This window comes from Patiria miniata, unplaced genomic scaffold, assembly GCF_015706575.1.
Source record: "Patiria miniata isolate m_02_andy unplaced genomic scaffold, ASM1570657v1 HiC_scaffold_1, whole genome shotgun sequence".
Classification (NCBI taxonomy): Eukaryota; Metazoa; Echinodermata; class Asteroidea; order Valvatida; family Asterinidae; genus Patiria; species Patiria miniata.
Window position 1 is genome coordinate 25,461,507 of NW_024037047.1, and position 17,636 is coordinate 25,479,142.

General features: G+C 39.4%; 1 protein-coding gene across 1 annotated transcript in view; it reads right to left on the reverse strand.

The window, feature by feature from the left end:
• Positions 1 to 1,327: 1,327 nt before the first annotated feature.
• The window catches only part of LOC119726522 (apoptotic protease-activating factor 1-like), a 35,064-nt gene continuing 18,755 nt past the window's right edge, over positions 1,328 to 17,636 (reverse strand). The window contains exons 15-26 of the mRNA XM_038198251.1: positions 17,351 to 17,476; positions 16,852 to 16,974; positions 13,337 to 13,462; positions 12,358 to 12,483; positions 11,769 to 11,888; positions 11,480 to 11,599; positions 10,812 to 10,937; positions 9,346 to 9,471; positions 8,034 to 8,159; positions 6,997 to 7,122; positions 5,759 to 5,878; positions 1,328 to 5,164 (exon numbers count right to left, since the gene is read on the reverse strand). Of these exons, the coding sequence (XP_038054179.1) occupies positions 4,994 to 5,164; positions 5,759 to 5,878; positions 6,997 to 7,122; positions 8,034 to 8,159; positions 9,346 to 9,471; positions 10,812 to 10,937; positions 11,480 to 11,599; positions 11,769 to 11,888; positions 12,358 to 12,483; positions 13,337 to 13,462; positions 16,852 to 16,974; positions 17,351 to 17,476 (1,536 nt within the window). The 3' untranslated portion in view covers positions 1,328 to 4,993. The remainder of the gene's footprint in view (positions 5,165 to 5,758; positions 5,879 to 6,996; positions 7,123 to 8,033; positions 8,160 to 9,345; positions 9,472 to 10,811; positions 10,938 to 11,479; positions 11,600 to 11,768; positions 11,889 to 12,357; positions 12,484 to 13,336; positions 13,463 to 16,851; positions 16,975 to 17,350; positions 17,477 to 17,636) is intronic.

The window sequence follows — 17,636 nt, forward strand, 5'->3', positions numbered from 1 at the left end:
TTCTATGTGCTTAATGTAGCAGTGGCCATATTGGGGGGCCGGTACATAACTCTTGGTGGCTTCAATTCTTTGTGCACAGTGATAGACGAGTGCACTCTCCAGTCAGTATAGAGATCAGTCAGGCAGCACTCTTGGCTTACTCATATGAAAACACGAAGTGAAGGGCATTGAAACATTTCAAATGTTTCAACTTTCCCAACTGCTGTTGCACATCTCCTGCAAGATTAATTTCTGAGTTTTTTTTTATTCTGGTCTTGGTGGTGTGGTTTAAAGAGAATTGTATTTTATTGTGCCTTTTATCAAAGTATACTGTAGCTGATTTTCTCCTACATGTAAGTTTTACTGATGTTATACATGTATATTGGTTTATTGGGTAATGTAAGAGGCAGTTGGGTGTTTTTTTTTGGGGGGGGGGGGGGGGGGGTAGTCCGAGTAGCTCTCCCTAACGAAAGTCTGATATACGTGATGCATATGCAATGCAAATTTATGCAATCCCCTGTGCCAGCCAATCGGAGTCGTCTTCAGGAACATGTGACATCATTTCAATCAGAAATGTGGACTAAGCCATTGATTGGTCAATTTGGCTGCCATGTTTTTGTAGAACAGCCAAAGGGTTACCGAAGACCCAATAGAAGCGGGTCAGAATCTGGAGGTCAAGACACAGTCTTGTTTTACATAATTAATCGCCGAATCTGCTCGCATATCATAGACCCATGTTGTAAAAGGGGATATTCTGGGGGGGGGGGGGGGAGAAGCAATTCACTTTGAATTCTGTCAACAATGATGCACTCTCAAATAAATTTTGGGTCAGGACAATTGTGACCTGTTCTGTCAAAAGCAGACGCTTCTGGGCAGAGGTTGAAATGAAGATAAGGCCAAAAAACGCTGTGGGGGTGATTTTTTTCGATTTTCAAATTTTTGCATATTTGTAATCCTGAACATGTCTAAAATATACTATAAAAGTTTGAAACCCTAATTTGAGCTCTAAATATAGTATTTTTGATGATTTGTTAAGGCGTATCAGTTAAAGATATTACTGTTTTTGACGTTCGTGGCCATTTTCTCAGTTTTCAACACAATAAACTTCAAAATAGCATAACTCTGCCCAGGAATGACTGGTTTCAAAAATTAAACCACCTATTAAAAGGAAAAAGAACATCTTTCAACAATATGCAAAAATCTCATTTTTGACCTTATGCTCCAGAAGTCTGATTTTGACAGAATAGGTCACATTTTTAAACCCCACCTTCCTTTTTACCATAAAATGGGTAATATGACTGCTGTTTAGTTGAACTCTTTTAATATTTATAAAAGCACAGCACAAGTATCAAGTTTTTGTCAATTTATTTAACGCCACAAAGGTTACCATGGTTACAGTACAATATTTGATATTCTCATACAATAAAGGTCTGAAATTTAATACAAAAATGATTAAATGGAGTGTCTGTGACTTCTCTTCATTGGCGCATAACTATTGTCAAAAAGTAATCGTAAAAGAAAACAATTATTCTGATTTAAAACCAGATATAAAATTTAGTACATTTTACCCGAGTACTGTTATAAAAGGTCTGCATTTAAAGTTAACTCATACAAATTGCGCAGGGATTTTACCTTTCAATGCTTTGCACTGATACCTTATTCCTCTGTGAGGGTAAAACAATACATTCTTATATTCTAATGAAGAGATCATCCCGAATTTAAATTCTTTCTTACAATAATGTTTATGCCCCACCAGCGAATTGTGCATTCGTGCATGTGTAGCACTTGTGGTTTGATCAGAGTAACTCAAGTTAGACTCTAAAATATGAACTTCAAACTTGGTATGTGTGTCGGTCTTGGGTTTACCCAGAAGCCTATTGATTTTGGATCCCATAGGTTAAAGGTCAAAGACATGGTTGTAAAATGATGTACAATGATTATCTGAGGATTTCTATAAAAAAAAAGGGAGTAATAAATTTATAAACTAAAGTTTGTATTGCGCGACCTTCGTAACAATCATCAAAGAGGTACATGTATATCAACTTGAAAAGTTGGTTGGTCTTTGGTTCCTTCTGAGTCGTAAATTTAAGTTTAACACACCAATCAAAGAAAACCACTTCGCGTCAGGACTTTTTTTGCCAAAAATTTTGAAATTTGATTTTCGCGAACTGCAACATTGCCCAGCTAACTTCTGATATACATGTACAGCCAAATGCCACAAATACTTATTCGCTAGTGTCATTTCAACACTATTTATACAATATTTCTTTTTGCCAAAACCGCATTATGTTTCAATACTCAGGGGTGTACACTGTACTGGAGCGTAAATTGTACAATAGGCTGTGCACAACGACCCACACAACAATCAGCACACGGTCTGGTCCACATACAACACAGACTTTGTGTGTCTACAAAAGACACTAGGGATGAGCATGTTTAGACGTCGCCCGGAGGCGAGGCGAAGCAATCTTGACATCTTAACCCATCAGCCGTGCCTGTGTATATAAACAGCCCGTACGTGTTATCAAGTCCTCAGACGCGAACTGGTTTATAAGAAACACCTTCAAATTTGACATTCGCTCACTGGGGCATTTGTGTTCATCAACACCTTGTTAAAATGTAAACATGGTTTGTATAACTATCAACAGAGTTAATATAATTTATTAAATTCCCTCTTCCACTCTCCGTTACCGTATGCAAGCCCCTTCAATGTAATATCTGCCTCGTACAATATGCATAAATACTGACCGCGCAAACCACACTTCGTTGATTTATGAAAAATAACTCTTACTTAAATAACTGTGAGCAGTCTTTAGAGTCTAACTCAAAAAGGAATATCTAAAAAAAAAAAAAATTTGCAAGGAAACCAAAATATTAAGTACAAAAGATAAACCGCTTTAATAAAGCACTTATTTCTTTCGGCACTTTTGTGGAATAAAGCATTAAAAGTGCACATAAACCTTACATACAACTACCATGCTTAATACCCATTCGTTAATGTATTTCATACACACCTACGAGTACTAGTTAGAAAAAAAAATGTAAGTCTTCAACCAAAAACGCTTAAGTAAAATTGACTTCGAGACAAGATTTGACGGCATTTTTTGATGCAAGTTAGTAGACCAACTTCCAAATTTGGATTTGGCAGCAGTGAAATATCAATGAATATATTTTCAATACTTTCGACCAGGCAGTAAAAATTCAGATAACATAAGGCAATTCCAGCTTTATGTAATGTCCGTGACATAGCATTCAAGAGCTCAGTGAATAAACCTGAAAATGTATTATTCAAATCTTATACATCCATCATCTAGTAATGGTCAAGGCGATTACAGACTAGGAGTTTGGGATCATTTCCCTGAATCATTAATTAGACATCATGGTTAATTGGCTCTGTCACGGACATTACACTTCCTTCATAAAACTGGAATTGTCCGATACAGATATGCCATGCCATTGCAATTGCAAACATTCAACAAAGTTTACCCTTCGAATGTAACTAGTTCCTTAATCAATATTTAACCACTTTTGAGTGTTTTCAAAACCTGGCTTCATCTCCAGCTTCTACTCGAGTAGATTTTCGACTCTTTGAGGATTCCAAATCCAATAATCTGAGGTCAAGGTAGGATTATTTCCATTTTTAATAAAATCCACTTTGTGGTATCCCAAATATCCGTGATGCTTCCCTTCCTGGTTTGACCTAGACCCGCAAACCTGGTGGTTTACGCCATGTTTCGGATAAGAGTCGAGACTTTCCAATTTCTTCACTTGTACATCCACAACGTTTTGTGAGCTGAAGTTTCACCTGCTTGTTAAGTACTTACATTATGAGGCTATCCAACCTGTCATTCCCCAGAAATAAAGGAAAATTGGAGCTTGATACAAACGTGAAAAATTTCTGGATCATGCAGAAATGGTCGTGTAGGCAATGTTTGCGCACTATACCCTGACTCCTCATGATGGTTAAATAGTAGGAGCCCGTCAAGACACCTAGTTAGGCACAATTGCAGAATACCCTACAGTCAACCTATCCACCTTAAAGCTTGTAGCCGGCTACGGAGTCGGGCTTGTTTACTCTCAATAAAGAGAGTCACGGTTGATTGCCTCAATAGACCTTCTCACTCACACTGTGTATCCCCACATCCACTCTGGGGGACCCACATTGGACTTAGGCTTTTTTTGTTCAATCTTCCCCATTCAATTTTAACTGTAAGTACCAAAAAGATCGCATAGGCTCTGTGCACAATTACTCATTCAACGGCCAGAAAAGGAGAGTTGGGGGAGACCTAGACTGGTTCCCGGTCCATCCACCACGTATTTCGAATGATCCAAAGTTATTGGGGGCAGGGATTAGTCTGGGAGACCATCACAAGTGAAATTCGAATGTATATGCACGCCGACAAAACCTGACGCTCACGCGCAAAGATGCTACGGCTTAGCTTTGTACGCATTTAGAATAAAAATAAATTGTGCGCACTTTGCACACATACCAGTCCCATACGCACACGCGGTGTCCCATCCAAGAGACTCTCAAAGTGGTAAAACGCGCCCTCTTGTTGGCGCACAAAGCTCATAGCGCCATTATAGTACTGATTTGTTCCCCTTGGAGGATGTTTTCAAAGAGAAAATGGCGCCCTCTTTTGGCCTTTCCTGATTCACTCCAACTCCATATCCGGGTAGCCACTCTTCGGGATCTACATGTAAATGTACATTGGACTTAGACTTTTTCTTAGCTCCTTCAACTACGTAGCCGTTGAGTTTTAGGGGGAAATTTTTGATTGGTGGGGTATTCTGCAATTACTCCTCTGTCTACTCAGTAGTGGGGCTGACAGGTGTCTTGACACAATTCCTAAGCCGGAGATGAAGACAAAACCCACGAGAAAGCCAAGATTTCAGAAACCCTTAGGTCAGGCACACGATTAATATTACCCCTGTTTTAAGTGATCCTGTTATATTTTGACTTGTCTTTCTGTCTTCGTTGCTGTACTGAGCCGTGTCTTGAGGCCCAAGCCTGCTATAAGTGCATGGCGTGCTGCTGCGGTTGCTTGATTAATGACAGGATGTACAGAATGCCGGTGTTGCCGATTGTCACAAAGCGTTTGAAGTCCTCGTCCGCATGGATCAGGCGAACGAAACTCCCTCGGATGTGGAAGATCTGAACCGAGCTGCCGTCCACTCGCCACCACTGACAGGCCAAAGCCAAAACAAAGACAGATTTTCAGATTTATGAGCACAGACGATAAAACCAGACAAAGGTTCATGTACAGGAATCCCTTGAAATATTTGGAAGGAATTACGCCCGTTTAAATATCAATGCTTCTTTCGGCATTTTGAATTCACCATAACTTTGACCTTCCGTTAACCCTGGATGTAAAGATCAAGCAGCTTCACGTACACAACAAAGAATGTTTATCAAAGCATGGTTTATCAGATCACCGAGTGTCAACATGATTCCTTGTTTAGTTCATGAGTTATGATTGAAGCAAAACGATCACTTGCTGAGCTAAAATTGCTTGTAGTGTGATACCCAATGATATCATCATGATGTGAGGGTAATATGCACACATCAGGTGGTCGATGTTTGTTCAAAGTTTCACATTTTTAGCTGTGTACTGTTGAGAAGAAAACTCACTGAAAATTATTGTAAAGTAAAAAAAAAACACTACATAAAAATTTTGGGGAAAAAAAGTAGGGAGCCAAAGGAATGATGGGGATCATTGTTTTATGCTTAGCAACATTTCTGTGCTTAACAGCTGCATGAAATTAGTCGCTGGTTTACCTTAACGTTATCGCCAACGGACAGAATGTACTTGCTGTCACTGGAGAAGGTGATATCAGTAATCCAGGAGTTATGACCAGCACAGGTTGCAAGCTCCTTGCCAGTGGTAAGATCCCAAATCTAGAAAATTGAAGTGAATTATTTGCCCACAAAAAAAATACAGTTATTGAAGTTGTTATCTCTGTGCTATTTTCAAGTTATCCCCAAAAAACAGATTCCTTTAGTAAAGTTGCAATTTTTCTACCCATACTTAAGTTATTCACTTTTGAATGAGACATGGACCGAGAAAATCGTCCCATGTTTAGTTTAACCCAAAACCTCGCCTAATGCTACAAAATACTACTGAGTTGTAACTTGTAGTATGCATTTCTTTGAAGTGTGCACAACACAGGTAGTTTTCTGTAGCATTTGGTCCTTGACCCCCAAAGAGCCCTTAGGACATTAGGTTAAATTGGCTTATTCCTTTACAATATTGAATTATTGGCTACCAGACAATAACTCTGTTCTCATGGGGTAGGCTGGTTCCAGCCCCACAATAATGTATGGACCGGGAGCCAGTCTGCAAAGCGGATCTGTTTGTTTCCAAAACAAAAAAAACTTTTTCCAGAGGGTTGCAGAAGACCAAATAGGAAAAAGGATTTCAATTGAAACGTACAAGTTGAACATTGATTAATACAAAAATAAAAAATGAATTAGTTGAGGATTACAGGGCAAATAGCGTTTATTTCTGGTAACAGAGTGGTTATGTACTGTACGTCTTTTTGCTAAACCCTTATGGCAACGTGTACTTGGAATTTCACAGTCTCCAAATTTATCCAAATTTTCCAATTTGCCGATGGTGTCTCGATTTGTCAAAACGATATGCAATAGGGCGACAATGATAATGTGGCATTTACATAGTGCTGTAAAATTATTACCCCTGTTCATCAGGCCACAAGACAAGCCCTCTGAAGCAGTTTGAGTTCAGCGCACTGTATTCCCTACCCACACTAGGTACCCATAGGTGGAGAGAGGCCATTGTAGTAAAGTGTCTTGCCCAAGAACACAAGCACTGTGTTCCTCGTCAGGATTCAAACCCCTATCACACATGGGTCAAACACCCAAACCACTGAACCGTGGGGCTCCAAAAACATCCAATATTGGGCTAGATAGCTCAGTTGGTACAGTACCCCTATTGCATTCTTGAGGTTATGAGATCGATATTCTGCATAAGTAAAATGTCTTAGTTTTCATCTCACCTTTATGAAACCTTGGTCATTGCCGGTTGCTAGGAGACGGCTGTTAGGGGAGATACAGCAGGTTCTGATGATGTCGTCATGTCCGTTCAGGACGTGCAGTATCTTACCTGTGGCAACATCCCACACCTAACAAGTTGTTTGAAATAAAATAACGGTGCAAGAGGAAAAGCTGGTCTAGAGGAAAGCTTCGGCCTATGTAATGGCGTAATCCCTGACTTTGAACAATGCACATTGACCGAGGCACTTTCAGTGCCAAAAGCATTGCGCCAGGTATTATACAGGGTGGCCAAAAATAAACAGTAACAGCGTACTTCCGCTACCCTGAGACTCAGACAACCTATACAAATGCACGGGAAACTCTCTTAAAAGAAAAATGATACCAAGATCACCCAAGATCCAGTGGTTTTTGTTTTAGAGCCTATTTTGTGAAACAAAATCGGGAGTCATTTGTGCCGATGAAGTATTGGATAGAGGGATTGATTGTTATGGGCAATTCCATGGTTACTCACGTTACATTTTTGATGTACTTTTGAGTTTCCTTGGGCTGTAATTACCTTACTGAAAAGGTTTAATAACTGTTATCCCCATGGTAGATAGAGTAGACCTAGACCTACCTAAGCACCAAAGATGACATCCCAAAAAATGTGTTATGTATCATAAAGAAGACGCACAAAATCGGTTACTCACGTTACGAAAATGTAACGTGAGTAACCGTGGAATTGCCCTTATATAATAATACCCACATGACACTTATGTGCTTCACAAAGAAAGGCTCAGCAGCAAAAACTACTGGCCCAAATCGGGAGATCTTTTCGTATCATATTTCTTCTAAAAAGATTCTCATTGCTGGGAAGTCAAGAGATGGTTGCAGCAAAGCAACTAAAGCTCTTAATGCTGTACACTGTTGAGCATAGCAGTATCAGAAAGTCACTTCTCGTTTTATTCTATTTATTCTATGCCAAGAACACAGCAATTTCATCCTTGAATCAACACAAGAGATTTAGCCGTTGTAATTTTTCAAAACAAGAGACTTGTACCTTGGCCGTTTTGTCGACGGAAACAGAGACTGCAAACTTTTCATCTGGAGACATGTCGGAGGAGAAGATCCAGTTATCATGAGCATTGATCGACATCACCACTTCTCCTGACTTGACATCCCATATCTGAGGGTTTAAAAAGTCAAAGTTCGGAAAATGTTCACTCAAGCTGCGTCCGAACGACGTGGTTACGGCTGGATACATTGTATAACACAGGGGTCTATGGGAAATGGCTGCAGCCGCATAGGCACGTGTGTAATTTCCACCAGCCTTATTCCAATAAAGATAAGTGTTTTCCAAACCTCGGTTTCACTCCAGCTTCGGCTTCAGGACTCTGGCTTAATATTAGTCCACGTTCTGCTTTAAGAATATCACATTCTATCTTGAGATACCAAACTTTAGAGTGTTTAACCCTGTGCACTGTCAATGGGGAGAGTGTTCATTTAGCAAAAACTCTTGCAAAATTGTTCGACTTTTTGCCTGAAAGTTGCAACCACAGTTTATAAAATTGGTATCAAAATATGTGAAAGGCTTGGAAAACACTGATCTTGTTATAATCCCTGAACTGCTTGCAAACCCACAATCTACAGAAACTCCCACAAAATCTTGCAAGAATGTAGTCGAGCCCTTCACAAGTCCAGTCACAAGTCCAGTCAGAAGTAAATCACAATTCCAGTCAGACATTAATCACAAGTCCAGTCACAAGTCCATCACACGTCCAGTCACAAGTCCATCACACGTCCAGTCACAAGTCCATCACAAGTCCAGTCACAAGTCCAGTCACAAGTCCATCACACGTCCAGTCACAAGTCCATCACACGTCCAGTCACAAGTCCATCACAAGTCCAGTCACAAGTCCATCACAAGTCCAGTCACAAGTCCAGTCACAAGTCCAGTCACAAGTCCAGTCACAAGCCCAGTCACAAGTCCATCACAAGTCCAGTCACAAGTCCATCACAAGTCCAGTCACAAGTAAATCACAAGTCCAGTCACAAGTCCAGTCAGAAGTGCAGTCAGAAGTGCAGTCAGAAGTCCAGTCACAAGTCCAGTCACAAGTCCAGTCACAAGTCACAAGACACAGTGGATGAACAATAACAAAGGAATGCCTTTGTCAAAGCTCACTTGAATAGCTTGTGAGTTGAATTGGGACTGGAGGACTTGTGATGGACTTGTAGGGACTTGTGATAGACTGGACTTCATCCCTAAAATCTTGACTTCAATGCATCAGACCACGTAGTCAAGGCTGCAACACTCCAGACATCTGGCCAAATTTCAGATTTTATTTGTATCAAATAAGAAATCAGCTCCTCACCTTCAGAGTTCCATCGTGGGAAGACGACAACAGCCTGGTATCATTCTTGAAGAAGTTGCACATGTTGACTGAGTCTGCGTGACCCTTCAGGACAATGTGTTGGCTGGGCTTGTTCAGATCCCACAACTACAAGGAACGAAAGACCAAAACAGTGTATCCAAAATATTACTATATCCGATACACATTCATGAAGGAAAGAGAAAGTCTTATGGGTGCATTCACCATCACTTGTCAGCCTCGAAGTTTCCTACTTACAAAGTTCGCATGCGAGGATTCATGCACATGGTAAATACCCATGTGCAGTCAAGTACCACATGGGTTACCTGTGCAATAGTTTACTACAGGGTGAGTAAAAAAGAAAAATAACCCAAAATGCAGGACCAATTTTTACATGAAGTTTGGCCTGTAACACTTTCTAAATCTAGGATATCAAAGCCCAATCAATGAGGTTTCTTTTGTACAAGAATCATTCAAATCACTCATGTACTTTTCAAGTTACGGAATTTTGAACACTAATACCGTTTTAGAGTTCTGATCTGTCCATGGATAAAAAAAAAGAAGTGTGCGTTCTTTCAGCAAAACAAAAACAATTCATCACATGCATCCCTATGAGAATTGTTTTTGTATTGAAAGAACACTTATTTTTTTGGTGATCCGTGGACAGATCTTTTAAACGGTGTTTGTGAGCAAAATTCCGTAACTTGAAAAGTACATGAGTGATGTGAATGATTCTTGTACTAAAAGAAAGCTCATTGATTGGGCCTTCATGTCCTATATTTTGAAAGTGCTACAGGCAAAACTTCATCTGCCTATCGCACGGGGGAAGTACTCGAGTGTGAACGTCACCCTTACCTACATGAAAAGATGGCAGCACACGCACAGCAACGTTTTGCTGAGATAACTGATGCATTTTTACTCAAAAAAACATTGGTTAGAATATGCGTGAGGTATAGTTAAACAAATATAACATGGTTTATTATGGGTGGATAGTTGAAAAAAATAACTATTAGCTCCCCTCGGTATTGACCTATAGCGGTAGAATCCCGGTAGAACCGCGTCAACGCAGCTTGTGAAATATTGTCCAATTACATGATATACAAATGGACGCGGAATGCAAAACATCTGAGACAAACAAAACTTAGCGTACAGAAATTCCATAGGGTTGTCTAAGGGGCGTGGCCAAATCACAAACGGCGATAGGTCAATTGGAAGTTGATAGACTAGTCTCACCTCGGGAACCAGTTTGTCAACTTCCAATACCACAGCGATCTGATATTATACAATTGGTATTAAAATATGCGTAAGACATTATCTTAAAATTACAGGCTGGTTTGTAAAAATAAAAGCATGGCAGTGGACAGGGCTTTCTTAGGGTAAAGTGGTTTGCCTAAGGACATGAGCTACAGCCAGCAGCTGGATATGAACCCTGACCCCTTCCATCATCTCCCCAGGGCCCCACAACTCACCCTAAGATCGTTATCTTCGGACGTTGACGCCAACAAGGATCCATCTTTGTTGAAGACGCAGTGTCTGACGGCACACGTGTGGCCTGTAAGTACGCATAGCTCCTTGGCATAGATGATGCTCAGAATCTAACAAAACAAAAATAATCAACATGGACAAATCAAACTGCTGTACACATTCACCCAAACCAGTAAATTCAACCTTCTAACGGTCTAGAGAGCTAATTTGCAAACCATGTACCAGTTCACTAACCACAGAGATGAAACTAACATATGGGGAAAACAAATCAGGAAATAGGCCTAACAAAAATATGAAATCTGCAAATCTGTAAAAGTATGAACAATAACCTTCCTGCCCAATCTCCAGACACAGACTTCTGTTTTAAGTCTCATCCAAAGGATATTTTACAATAAAAAAATGGTCAGTATTTTCATGAAATGAAAAGGCCCGAACTACCGTTAGCCTAACGGACCCATTAACAAAGAAGTTCACTTCTTACTTGAGGAAGTCAAGGAAAAAGTCTGAAAGACAAGGGCACTATTCATGACACCACTTCAATCATGTGCATGATTCAACCACACAACTCCACTACTCCATTTGTATTCGTATCATACGTGGGAAAAAATTGGCCATTATACCGCATTACAAAGACAATCAAGGTTATACGTACATATATCTGGCCGTGGACATTTCCACAGGCTGCCTTTCCGTCCTTGGAAATGGCCACGCTACGGACTCGCGCTGGGCTCTTTGAGACAACACGTATCCTCTCACCTTTGTTGTCAATTACCTAGAAATAATAATAATAATATTAACAGCTGGTATGCTGAATTGCGAAGGACACGGCTACAACGTGATCGGGCCGCTGGCACGTAAAGGCGCCTATGGTTGCCAGCCACATCGACCCATATATGTTCATGCACAGGGGCGATAGCTTCTCATTGATACAGTCAACTCACCAGACAAGCATTTGTGATATCGGAAGTTACAATCGTTACGTCGTCATTGCTAAACTGCGCAGCAAAGTCTCGCTTGAAGACCACGTTATTGTCGCTGAAGAGACCGTCAACTTTCCAAATCTACAGAAATGATACGGATATAGATCTTTTTACAGTTATATTTTCATTTTGCAGGGTAGGAATAAGGCAAAATAGATTCAAATGTTGAATATGTAGCTATGGTTTCAAAAAAGTTCAATTGTATTTGAAGAAATTACTTTAGAATTTGAACCAAATGTTCTAACCCATCTTACTCTTGTCAAAATTTGAAGGGGAAAAAGTGCACATTGAAACACTTGGTCATTCAGAATTTAGAATTCTAGCAATTTCATTTTCCCAATAAGAACAAATCTGAGTAAGCTTGTGAATTTTTTTCTTGCAAGCTCTAGGGCAAGACCGGGAATATGAAATTATGTTAGTGAATGGCAAAACATAATTTCAAAATTTAAACTCTCCCCAATTCAAAAAATAAATATCATTCCTGTGAAATATCATTTATTTTTTTATATATTTACGAAGAGAAAAACAAAAATTTCAAGTTGAAATATACCATGACAGTTTCGTCGTCCGAGGCCGACACAAGTTGTTCGCCGCAGGAATCGAAGGCTACCGACAATACCCAACTACTGTGACCCCGATAGACAGCAAGCGACTTGAAAGAGGCTATATCCCACAGCTGATGGATAAAAAAAAAAAATATGTTGAACATAGAAGTTGACTGGATGCGGGATTTAGACTGCAACCTCCAAACCACACTAACAGTGCTCTACCAGCTGAGCTATCAAGCCTCTAAATCAGCCAAAATAAAAAAAAATACCCCAAAATAAATAAGCTGGTATAGCACCCTCTATCGAGCAGTCCAAAAAGGGTTTTGCTTAACCCTGCTGGGCCCAGTGCAGTTGGCAGAGAATTATCAGACCTTTCAAACATTTTAAATTTGCCTGACTAAAAGGGTTTTGAAAGGTGAAATAGTGCTGGAACTTTGAAACTTTTCGAAAGGTTTTGGAAGGTGAAGCAACTCTGTGGGCAAATTCAGTAAGTTGCCTTTCAATACCTTTCAAAAGGAATTGAAAGGTGTGGTAGTGCAGTAACAATAAATTCTGGAGGATTTTAAAAGATCCTGCATTTTTTGTCCTCCAATTTGCCAGAAACCAGATTTTGAGATGTTTTGAATGGTCACACCACAGGAGAGTTAATGACCGCTAAATAAATACAACCCAGACCAACGTTACCAGAGAATAATCACCTTGAATCAAGCATCACCTTTTAAAGTCCTACTAGCTTTTAAATGGTGTCAGAAGTGGGATTCGTTAAGTAACCACACAATTGTGGCTACATGCAGACATACATACATTCTCAGATATAGGGGGTGATCTTTTTATCAATTTTTAATAGAACAAACATTTCTTGTTTATCGTCCCCACATTGAGCGACAAAAAAATCAGAGACTGAATTTTAAAGCCCGAAATTTGTTTTAACACTCATCTGAATTATGAGTCACTGAGTTTCACTGCTACACATTAACTCACCCAGATGGAAAAATCTGAGCAGCCGGTTGCCACTATACCATTACTTGGTGAGAAGGCACAGCACAGGATGGACTGAGCTCGACACACACAGACACCTAGCTGCTCTCCACTTGACATATCCCACACCTGAACAAACACAACATCTCAGTAACAAACATCGTTTTAAGATTTGAGGCTTTGCATGGTGGAGTATCGGTATCGTTTCGGTTTGCGGTAACACCATATGGTAATAACTACTGCTAAGAAGATATTTTTATTATTATTATTATTATTTATTCGACCTCAACAAAGAATTACAAAAAGCGATACAAAACTAAACAATAATTACACAAAAGTGGTTGAAACGTACAACAAAAGAAACGTATAAACATGTAATTTAAATTTAAATTAAAATTTAAATCATTAAAAAATCATGAAGTAGAGGGCATGCACTTTAAATGACAGCTGGAGTGGGCTTCCCAATTGGGAGTTGAACAATAATCAGTAAGACACAAAAAATCACAAAGAAAACGATTATGTGCAAAAGCCAGTCTAATCACTGTTAGTCGGAAGCATGCGGACCCGCACATAATGACAAATGAACAGGACAAAAAAGGCAACAAATACGCAAGAACAAGATTACAAATGGCAGGGAAATAACACAATAAAGGGAAGCCCGAAGATTAAACTTAAGATTAAGTAGTTCTGAAAAGAACTTGTCCTGCTTATTATTATCAACTTTCGCTATTTAGTTTTTGTTCTGATAAGAACAGTCCAGCTGTAAGTTCTAAAAGAACTTGTCTCTGGTCTCAACGTTTCAACTAGCCTGCTCTAGTCATCGTCAGAAGACTGAAGAGAGTTGGAGATGCTGCTCCTAATACGTAGGCTGTGTTAGGATTGAGAGTGCTTGTGTTGGTGGATTCTGATTGGTTGTTTGTTGGGCATTGTGTTAGAGTGGGATGCCCTGCTTGCTTGAGTGTGTCAGTTGGCTGTGAGCCCTGGGCATTGTGGTGGTGGTTGGTTGGTTCTTCTCCTAAATACTCCACGTGGGAGTTTATACAGGAGGCCAGAAACACCGGGGCAAACCCCTTCTCTTAGCGATAAGTGTTTACTGGGTTCTTTTACGTGCGTTTATACAACACACGGGACCTACGGCTTAACGTCCCATCCGAAGGACGAAGCAATAATGGTTAAGTGCCTTGCTTAAGAGCACAAGTGTCCGCCGGCGGGCTCGAACCCACGTCACTGTTGCCTCTGAAACACCAGAACGTGAGTCCGGTGTTCTTAACCGCTAGGCCATCACACTCCACTTGTGTTGGACTGTGATGCCCGCTGAGTGTCCTGCTCACTCTAAATATCTTCTAAGCAGTAGTTATTACCACATGGTGTTACCGCAAACCGAAACAAAACATTGTTTAGAAAAATACCTCAAGGCATAAAGGATCATTGGTATTTATCCCCAAACTAACCTACCGAAGTATTATCGAAAAGTTTATTACTTGTGGATTAAAGATCGCACTGGCACTAAACATTCTGTGAAATTATTCTGTCTGGCTTGCCGTCATTTAGAAGAAATCAAGAAATGAAGATGATTTCCAACGATCAATCAATTCAGGTGATTCACGATGCAGTGCGCTACCAAGAGTTTGCCATGGCGAGTCCAACTTTACGGTCGACAAAACATAGCCTATTTGAATGAGTGTAAGTAGACAACTTGAGCTAATATGTTACAGATTGGGAGATAGCGTTCTGCCGCCTTACAAAAAAACACCAAATTGATATAAAGAAATAAAAAAGAAAGGGGCAAACGGATCCTAAAATCATATGCTTATGAAACTACTGACCGGAACAACTCACAATTTCAAATGTCCCACGCTGCGAATTTGTGGACCATCTCTCACAATGCACTGGGAAAAAATAACTCTCTACGGCAAACTGTTGGTGGCGCACTGCATTGTGAATCACCCGAATTGAATGATATTTGGAATACAGAGTGCTATTGACGAAAACGTGTTTCACGATCACAAGGATGTGCAAGGCTTTTTACAGTTATCTCGAAAAGTGTAATATCCATTGAGCCCAAACTTCAGCAGGTCAGGTTTTGAACATTCTTCTTTGGATTTTGAGTGGTGTTAATCAATGGAATCGAACAAAAGGCATGAAGAGCAAATGATCGTATATGATCGTATTGGTACAGACCATGTCTTTCATGATGTTCTTCTATAGTCGCGTTCCCTAACGTGGCGCACTTCGAAGCTTACCCGACTTTCCTCGTGTAGTGTTGCCAAACCTCTTTGGTGACAAACCTCAAATTCATACAGTAAAATACTGGTACTTTTACCTTATTTATGCTTGCTTTTTAACCTCTGTGAACAATTTTGGTTTTATAAAATTTAATCCGAAGTTCAAAAACGGTGGCGTCCGGTGTTCCCTAACGTGGCGCACTTGAATAAATCTGGGAAAATTCCAAATTAACATTTAAGAATTTCTGTAAACTTGATAAACTCTGATAAATATTTATTATCTCTACCTACATACCCAGCCAGATGTTTGTCAGAAAATTATTTTCTTACTTTTCGGGGCATTTTCAAAGGGTTCACTTTGCACTTAAAATCGGAAAATCACGCCAAAATAAATTTTTCTTCTAACTTTGTTACGGGTAAATAAACTCAAAATTTATGAACAGGAGTGTTTGGAACTTGATGAAATTTCAGTTTCTGTGAAATTTCAGTTAAAACTTTTGCCCTAGGTAGGCACTAAAGGCAAAAAAATCAAAGTGCGTCACATTGGGGGCTGCGCCACGTTAGGGTACATCAACAATAATCTAACATAACTTCTTTTTTTCTTTTTTTTTATTTATGAATCATTTTTTTAATTTTTATTGTAAAACTGTAATTTTTGTTTATTTATTAATAACTATTTATTTAAAGAATTAAAAATGCAATATTGACTCATTTATTTAATTAATTAATTAATTAGGCTAACTTATCAACTTGTCTAATTATTTATTAATCTATTAATAGAAGTAGTAGTAGTAGTACATGTAGTAGTGGTAGTAGTTGAAGTACAATGTATATATTAATTTGTTTATTCATTTAATTTACCTAGTACAAAAGTAATTGATTTTTTTTTTTTTTTTTTTTTTTGGCTTTTTGATTTGTTTGTCTAATAATTAAATAATTTACCAACTTTGTTCTTGACTTAATGTAACTTTATTTAACTTTTTTTTTTTGTATAGTTAAAACTTCTTTTTATACTTCTTTTGGGCAATCCTTCGGGAGCTGAATGGTATTTTGTTTTTGTTTGTTTGTTTATGTATCTAAAGCTTTTGTTGTTTTGTGTTGTAACTTTAGTCATTTGTTTACATGTATTTGTTGATATTTTCCCGAGAAATAAAATAGTATAGTATAGTAACATAGCTTGAGACTAAATGAGTTGTGCTGACGTTTCGCCGTGACCCTGAATACAACATGTTTACAAATTCCAACTTTTTAATTAAAAGATTGAAACTTGTCTAATTTTCTGAACCAACTTACGTGTAACAGATTGGTAGATGCTGAAGCCACCTTTTTGCCCTTGGGAGACGTACAGCAGCATGTGACAGCCTCATCATGTTCATCATAGCTGGTTTGTAACCCACCACTCGCTACGTCAAAAACCTGCCAAACATGGGAAGAATTTGTTTAAAAACATCCAATATTTTTTTATTTAATAATATCAACCAGGCCAATATGCGGATAGGGTCTGAACTTCATTAACCCTTTCCTTAGCATGGGCGTCTTTTGTCGACAAGGAACTACCCCCCTGCTGCGTACCATAGGCGACTTAAGTCGACCAGGACACCACACACAGAAAACCCTCATCACAGATTTATTCACTGCTTTTCAGAAAGCTGGCATGTTGGTATGTTTGGCCGCCCATACATCAACCATACACCAGCTGAAAGAGTGTTTTCGGATCATTCTAATTATGTAGTTATTTATTAACCGGGAGAGCAGGTTACTGATTTTTGTGACAAGGAGACGGCATATTTACCTTGACTGTTGTGTCGTGGGAGCAGCTAACGATACTCTTATCGTCACATGACCACTGGCACCCTTTGACCGATCCAGAGTGACCAGTCAGCGTCCGCAGAAGCCTCAGGTTGACCAAGTCCCACACCTGAAATGTAAAGTTTCTCACCAGTCAATATGGTTTGTCTGGACAGTGTCTGGACTCCAGTTTCCTTGGCATGAAACGGCTGAGAATATCTTTACTGCCCCTGGATGGGATGCTAGTCCCAGGTGGTGCGAGGCAAGTTGGGGCAAAGTGGCTTGCCCAA